Source organism: Sciurus carolinensis, chromosome 4 (genome assembly GCF_902686445.1).
Source record: "Sciurus carolinensis chromosome 4, mSciCar1.2, whole genome shotgun sequence".
Lineage (NCBI taxonomy): Eukaryota > Metazoa > Chordata > Mammalia > Rodentia > Sciuridae > Sciurus > Sciurus carolinensis.
In genome coordinates this window covers 10,361,233-10,369,308 of record NC_062216.1, presented here as the reverse complement: position 1 = coordinate 10,369,308, position 8,076 = coordinate 10,361,233, and the positions used below count along the sequence as shown (strand labels likewise).

The window sequence follows — 8,076 nt, the reverse complement described above, 5'->3', positions numbered from 1 at the left end:
TCCTGGCAATGACCTGAGTGGTGTTCTGCTCCCTGAGGCCTGTTTCCTCTGGCCAAATAAGGCCGGAGACATCATGTGTCCCCCTAAAGTGCACGTGTTGGAACTTTAATTCCTCAAAGTGCAGTGTTGGCAGAATTTGGGTCATAGGGTCAGAGTCCTCACGAATGGATGAATGAATGTCTTTCTCCCACACGTTCTCTCTCTTACAGGGCAGGCTCAGTGATTGCCAGGCTGGTTTGTTATACAGCGAGTCCATCCTTGTGTCTTGTCTCTTGCACACATCCTTGAACCCTTGAGCTGAAGCACTTCAAGTCCTTCACCAAGTGTGACTGTCTAATCTTAGAGTTCCCAGACTCTAGAACCATGAGCCCAAATCAGTCTCTTCTCATGATAAATTATCTAGTGTCAGGTATCCTGTTATAGCAATAGAAAACAGACTAAGACATATGCCATCAGATTCTTGGTCTAGATTGTGTTGTCTTCCAGAAGTAGGTAAGCAGCTTTTCATAAACAGCCCTTATTATCAATCCCCACTGGAAAGTGATCGGGCTATCCAGCCTCACAACCCTCCCCACACTCCTGGGTTTTCATGAGAAACATCATGATAGATCAGATGTTAGTGACATGTTTTTCACTTTATTGAAATTCTTTCTTACAAAAGGTTTGATGTATTTTAGGCCAGGCCTAATTTCCTTTAGTCCCTGAAATACAGGTCCATGGTCAATTCCATGACCTCTTAGGTAGGTATGTAAACTAGTCGACTTCTATGTTTAAAGTTCAAACACTTTTCAACATTGTTTTTATTTTATTTAAAACAAGGCTTGTGTTTCCCCAAATGAAAAGACCAAGTAAAAATTGTGTGAGTTTTTACTGGTAGGGTAACAATTTCTTTGCCAGAACTGCGCCGTTGTGAATTTTTTTCAAAGTGACATCTTTCCACCTTTAGTATTTTGTTTTAAATGCGAAATTTGCAATGTGCTGAGCTATGTAGTAAAGAGTGCTATGTTTATATATGCGTACATATATTGGTTCTGGAAAAAGATGCATGAGTACATGCGTGTTATGTAAACATAGCAATTGGTCAGGAGAGTCTAATCATTAGGAACTAGTGAATAACAAGCATACTGTAAGCAAAGAATGACCAAGGGCACATATTGGGTTAGTCGTCAGCCAGGACCTTTGCTGGATGGATGCTTGAAGGGACCCACGCTTCACTTTCTCAATGCATGATACTGCTCATCTGATGTGACAGGTGGTCATGCATCCAAGGCCCGACTGTGAGTTTGTGATTCCTTCAAAGAGAGGTGAAGCTGTACATGCCTGCTAGCAGGACATGCACATGGCCCAGTCCAATCTCCTCCCCATGTAAACTTCAGAATATGACCTCCCTAACTCTAGGAGGGCATATAGATTGCAGATGAGCAGAGGCCCCTGGTCTCTCATTCCCTTAGAAATTACAGGGAATCCTCACTTCCTTCCACCCTATAGGACCCATCAGGACTTGTGTCCCCTGACCACAGGACCACACCTGAAGGGGCCTAGAAGGTGCAATGTCACCACCTCCCAACAGTTATGAGACACAGTTGACTTGTCTTTAACCCTGACTGCCGGATGACCGAGAGGTGGACTCAAGTTAACATGGGCACTCACCCTCCCAATCAACCCATCACATCTGATCTTGCATGTGTGACTTTCTAAGCACCCAAGTCTCTGGCCCAAGCTTCTTGCTCAGACCTAGCAAAGACACACTAAGTTTCTAGGGGAAACTTGGTCTCAGTCACCCTCAGTTTTCTGACTTGAAGGCCAGGTGAGTGGGCCAGGTAAGTGCTACCTGGAGGTAGGACCTTACCTGGACTGACATGCCTTGTACCAATGTAGCAAAATGGATAAATGGATTTAGCACCCAAGTACTGTTTACACCACGGCAGTCATTCAGTGAATGCTAGTTTCACTCCCTTCTCCAGCTCCAGCTGGGTTTCTGCAGGAGTCTTGCATTTCCCTCTTGCTTCTGCAGCTGGCTTCTCCCCCACGTTCCCTTCCCAAACTGACACGTAGTGTGTGGAGCAGAGTAAAGCGGGGCAAACAAGGCATTCAGGATTGCCTTTTGCTTGGGAGGCAGATGTCGAAACTCTTGGCCTAAATGAGGCTTGGGAATTATCTGGAGAGTAAAAGATCCATAATATTGTCCATCTCCACTGCCATATTCGTCCCCGATATCTTCTCAGCATTCAAGTGTAACCGAGAGACTGGAGGGAACATGGATAACGAGGCCCTGTGGAGGACGGCTCAGACCGCTGAGCAAACCGGTGACCCAGCTGACCCGGGCTCCCCAGGCAGGAACCCCGGTGGGAGAGAGACAGATCCCACAGAGCACTCTGGAGCAGATGTCAGGAAGGAGAGTGGCAAGCCACCACGGTCCTGGGGTAGGGCTCTGGGGGCTGGGGATACTGGACTGGGCAGAGCAGAGGCATGGCAGGGTAGCTCCAAGCCAAGTCCCTACCCAGAAATGCAGGAGCAAGGCTTGGTGGCAGGGCCTGACCCTGGGCTGTGCCCACTGCTAGTGTCTGTTGCATGTCACCCCAGCATCCTCAGCATGTCCACAGTTTGTCACCCCCCATTTGGAGAAGCTGCAGCGGAAGATGGTGTCCTCTGTACCCTTGCAGGCGACGTCATCCATCCAAATCCTCCCGGTGCCTGTGGAGACAGGTCAGCACGGCTTCTTAGCAGGGGTGCAGGAAGGGGAAGCAAATGGGGCACGATTCTGCCTGCCCTGGACCAGGCTGTCCCTGGTGGCCCTGTAGGCGCTTCTCAGATCTGGGGCTTCCTTCTGCCCTTTCCATCCCACCAATAACTCATGCTTATTTCTAGGCTCAGTTTCTTGCAAGGAGAATAATAGTAACTGAGGAGACGACACTGGTATCTCCTATGTGCCAGGCATCTCACACATATTAGTTTCCTCTGCCCTCACCATGGTGCTTTGAGGTAAGTATTAATAAACCCACTTTATAGGCAGGAAACTGAGGCTCAGAGAATAATCAATGCAAGATCACTCAGTTACTCAGCTTATACGTGGCAGTCTAACCTCAAACTCGTCCTGCTGCCTCCAGGATCACGCTCTATAAGACACACCACGTAACTTGTGAGACATGGTATCTTGAAGCCTTTCTTGATGAATAGTGAGGCAGGGTCTAATCAGGGGGTAACGTCAGACAGATCCTAGATTGCCCCAGTGCCCCACAGCCAAGTTTCTCAATACCAACATCACTTCCAATCTTGTGAGCATTAAGGCAGATGGCCCCATTCTGTGAGCCCAAAACAGTGATTCTGGAAGGACCGCAGATCCCAGAGTTTAACATTTTCACCAGATATTTCACGAGCTCTCCAAAGCCAAGTGGGTGAGACAATCTATTTGATGGTGTTGCCTGCGGCCAGCCCTGTCCACCCAGCTCCTAAGAGGACCTGCCTGCTGGTCTGAAGGTGCCCGTGCGTGGGTGCTCTCATGGGCTCTTCCAGGATTGCGCCTGAGCACTGAGTAGCATACGCTTGGCTGTGGCACCTCAGTGAACTTAAGGGGACTGAACTAGGAAGGCTGGGTGAGTTTCCAAGAGTGAAGGGCAGTGCTGTAGACGAGCAGTGCTTGTCGAGGGAAGAACGGAGTAAGCTACACAGAGGTCACCATGTGTCACCCTGACAGACGGGAACTTCCGGGCTCTCTGGGCTGATGGCTCTGCCTGGCCCCAGACGTGGGACTGAGCTCTAGGGCTCCTGTGGTAGCAGTAGCCTTGCTGCTCAGAGGGAGGCCCTGGACCCGCAGCAGGACCGGAGCTCGATGGAAGCAGAGCACCTCAGTCGTGCCCAGGCCCTACTGAGCCAGGATCTGCATGCTAACGAAGGCACCGCGCATGCACTGAGAAGCACTGGCGGAGGCAGGACTTTGACACAGGACATGCCTCAAATCAAGTCTCAGCACCATCTGGAGTGACCAGGTCAGTTTCCAAACTGGGAGGGGCTTTCCAGGATGTGGGACTTCCAGTGTTAAAACCTGGCAAGTTCTGACCAAACCAGTGCCATTGGTCACCCCAGCACCCTCTCCTGTTGGGTCTGTGACAACGGGGTTAAGCATCATAAAACAGGCCCTAATGAAGCTACTGATGATGTCGCTCCGAGCAAGTCAATGAGGTTATAGTTCCTGTGTTGGAAAGAGCTGTGGAATCTAAGGAAACCTGTCGTAAAGGCAGCTCAGGGCCGGGTGCAGTGGGACACACCTGCCATGCCAGCCACTGCGGAGGCTGAGGCAGGAGGCTCTCAGGTCAAGGCCAGCCTCAGCAACTTAGCAAGATCCTGTCTCGAAATAAAAATAAAAAGGGCGGCAGATGAAGCTCAGTGGTAGAGCATCCCCAGGTTCAAGCCCCAGAGGAACCATAAGAAGGTAACTTGGGATTAGTCCTGTACCCCATCCTCATGTGCCCAGGAAGCCCCTCTTCATTCAGCAGCCAGGAAGCCCCTCTCCTTTTTAGTGAACTGTCAGAATAAAACTGTCACTGAGCTGCTCAGTGAAATCCCCTTATAAAGAATGTCAAGGGAACATCTAAACCACAGCACTGCTGGCCACGGGAACTGAGTGGTGTAGACATATTTTGGTCATGTAGAGCTTGTCAGCCTCTGCTATCCTGGGGATCGCTGTGCAGGGAGTCAGCAGTAGATCAGTGGCGAGAGGCGTCCTCCGCCGTCTCCTTGGACCTCGACTCTCCCCCAGAGTCTCCCTGGCCTGCAGGGCTGTGGCTCTTGCACAATAGGCCCTTTGAGGCCCAGCTACAGCTCACAGATTAAACATCTCCGGGAAAACACATCAGTTTACAAACTACCCAGAAAAAGGCCACAGACCCAAGAGCTCTCTGGGATTAGTCACACCCAAAGCAAATAAAGAAGCAAATAAAGGAGACTAACAAAGAACAGGCCCAAGGTTACCCTGCCCGGATGTGCGTATAGGATCTCAAAACTCCAATCCCTAGTTGGTGTGCAGCCAGGGAGTCCCGGCCAATGTCCAGACATGGAAAGGCCATAAGGTGGGAATGGGGTCATTAGAAGAGCAGCCCTGAACATCTTTGGTTTTGACGGCCACGTGGGACCTCACTGAAGGGCGAAGGAAGTGGCAAACCATCTTGATCCCTCATGCTGTCACCGAAATGAGTGCTCCGGGGGTTCTAGCTGCCTATCCTCACTTTAGCTTTAGAAGTGACACGTGAGTGCTCAAGGCATGGCCCCAGACCAGGACTGTATCACCTGGAGCTCGTCAGGAAACCCCCCCGGGTTCACGCGCACCGTGGAGTCTGAGAGGCCCTGCTAGGCCAGGTCTACGCTTCCACCGACCGGCTCCTCCAGCTGCGTGATCAACTCCTCGCCAGTGAGTCAGGCGGACAGTGCCTCCCACTTCACACATCAGAGAATGAGGCAATAAGGCACCCTTCCACCTTGAGCGGGGAAGGTAAAGAGCCAGGTTGGAAGGTGATAATTCATTCACTGAACAAATGTTTGAGGGTCCACTCTGTGCTCAGCACTACCTTTAGGTGTTTGGAATACATTGCTAAAAAAAAAAGAAAAAGAAAAGAAATAAAAGAAAAAAGACAAATCAACAAAAGCAAAAAAACCTGTCTTGGGGGCTAACACTTGAACTCCTACATATTTATTAAAAGTACATGAAGAGTAGGATTAGGTTGTACTGAATCCTACGGGTTTCCATCTAAGCCTCTCAGGACAGGACAGCTATTTGGCAGATATTTAAAGGGGAGGAAAACTGAGGCCCCAGATGATAAAGTGACTTGTCAGTGCTTCTGTAACTTTAAGGGACATGACTTGACTGGTCTCTGACACTCGGACAGTCCAGGCCTTGCTTCTCATCATAGGACAGTCCCTAGTCCACAGCACTTAGCCAGGGGTGGCAAACCATGGGCCAAAAGTGACCCAAAACCTACTTTTGTAAATAAAGTTTTATTGGGACATGGCCCTGCCCATTTGGTTACTTATGGTACACAGTCGTTTTCTTCAGTTCTCCATCCACTGCTGACCTGGGTAGTTGTGGCAGAAATCATCTAGCCCATAAGCTTAAAAAATTTACTATTCAACCCTGTACAGAAAATGTGGGTTGATTTTTATAATAAGCAATATCCCAGTATTTGCGCCTTATTTCAGGGGGAAAAAAAGGGCCACAATGGTAATAATGATAGAACTGGGAGCGAGCACACCAGGTCCATCTGCCTGCGGCCACCTGCCAAGCTGCGCCTGGCGCCCTGCTTGCCTCCTCTCTGCATCTGTCTTGGCCACGCTCCCTGTGCTCTGGGCTCCCCCAGCTGCTCACCCGCCCCACCCACCTCCCCAGACCTGCTCCAGCCACACCCCTCCACTGCCTCCGGGGCAAATTTAAAACGTAAAACAGCTTCAAGTCTCTCTCTTTTGAGTCTTTCCTTGCTCTTCTCCTGGGAAACAGATAATTTGATTACCAAACCCTATCCAGGAAAAAATGAATGGGCCGGACCACAGGGAGACCTGCCAGGGAGGTGTTGCGTGTCACTGGGGAGGGCTCAGTTAGGCCGCTGGAAGACCTCTCTCCCTCCCTGCCTGTCTCCCTCCTTCCTCCCTCCCTCTCTCCTCCCTCTCTCCTTCCTTCCTTCCTCCCTTCCTTCCTTCCTTCCTCCCTCCTTCTCTCCCTCCCTCCCTCCCTCAATGGCTTCCTTCCTTCCATCTTTCCTTTCTTCCCTTCTCCCTCCTCCCCTCTCTCCTTTCTTCCCTCCAACATTCATCCAGTACCTAGTATGTCCCGATTCTGGGTTTTGAACTGCAAAGGTGAAGCCCTCAAGACGTTCCCCTGTCTCTCCAAGGCCAGGGGAGTGTGAGGCAGCGATAGAGACATGCACAAAATTGCCACAGGACATGGACAGGCATGTCTTTATCTTGAGGTGAAGGATGGAAGGAGCCAGAAGAGCTTCTCTCAGGAGGCGATAACTGAGCTGACTTCCAAGCTGAGGAAGGAGGGAAAGGCCTCGCAGAGGACCAGCAAGTGAGAAGACAGGGTGGCATGCAATGGCTCTGAGAGCACAAGCGGACACCTGCCAGGAGAGGACGGCGGTGGGCAGGGGCAGGTGAAGGAGAGTTTTGGGTGCTAAGTGAAGGAAACCCAGCTGACCCCAAGACCAGTAAGACCCACTGAGGATCCAGGAAGGAGTTGACATGTGCAGGTGCTCATTTAAGAACAGTCCCAGGCAGCCACAAGGAGGTAGGCACCAGGAGCCAGCTGCAGCTGGTGGCAACACAGCTGTAGAGTCGTAGCCCATGGAGGATTGGAGCTGCTACCAAAGCCCGGTTGACTGACAGCCCCCTCCACTCATCACACAGCAGAGAGATCTGTGCGATGATGTGATGCCACTTTAACTGCCTGATGGCACATGATCGCATTTCACATCTGCTATCACCCTTAAAAAGGAGAACTGAAGCCCAGAGGTTAAGCAATCTGCTCAAGGTCGCCACCTAGAACGTAGCAGAGACAGGATTCCAATTTGGGGGTTTGACTCCAGAGTGGGAGCTCCTCATCAGAGCTCTACCCTGACTGAGGTCCTAAGGGGAGGGCAGGGAGGACAGATTCAGGAGAGACCAGAGGTGGACACTGGCAGAATCCGCAGGACTCGGGGACTGAGCAGGGAGTAGGAGACAGGGAGGAGGCGCCCGGGTTTCTGGCGTGGATGGGCCTGACAGAGAAGGCGGGGCTGGGGCCAATGAGAGAGCGAGGAGTTGGCAGAAAGGACATGCTTGACGTTTCGGCAGGTGTCTTGGAGGTACGCGTGGGCGTCTGGGAGGTAACTGAACATGCACGTCTGGAGCTCGACAGAACGCTCTCGGACACAGGGAAAGACCTGGGTTGATGCTGACCCCGGGCAAGGGAATGGCCCCCAGAGACAGCGTGCAGAATCCAAGGCCAGCCCCTTCCCTTCCCAGGCTTCCATTTCCCTCTGTGTGCCCTTTAGTGACACTGGCCACCTACTTTCCCAGGGCCTGAGTAGCACGAGAGACAAGAGAGCGGACTGG

The 8,076-nt window shown here is 51.3% G+C and overlaps 1 protein-coding gene across 1 annotated transcript in view; it reads right to left on the bottom strand.

Moving 5' to 3' along the window:
- Positions 1–620: 620 nt before the first annotated feature.
- Positions 621–8,076, bottom strand: part of Scara5 (scavenger receptor class A member 5) — a 107,360-nt gene continuing 99,904 nt past the window's right edge. The window contains exon 9 of the mRNA XM_047551617.1: positions 621–2,694. Coding sequence (XP_047407573.1) covers positions 2,558–2,694 — 137 coding nt within the window. The 3' untranslated portion in view covers positions 621–2,557. The remainder of the gene's footprint in view (positions 2,695–8,076) is intronic.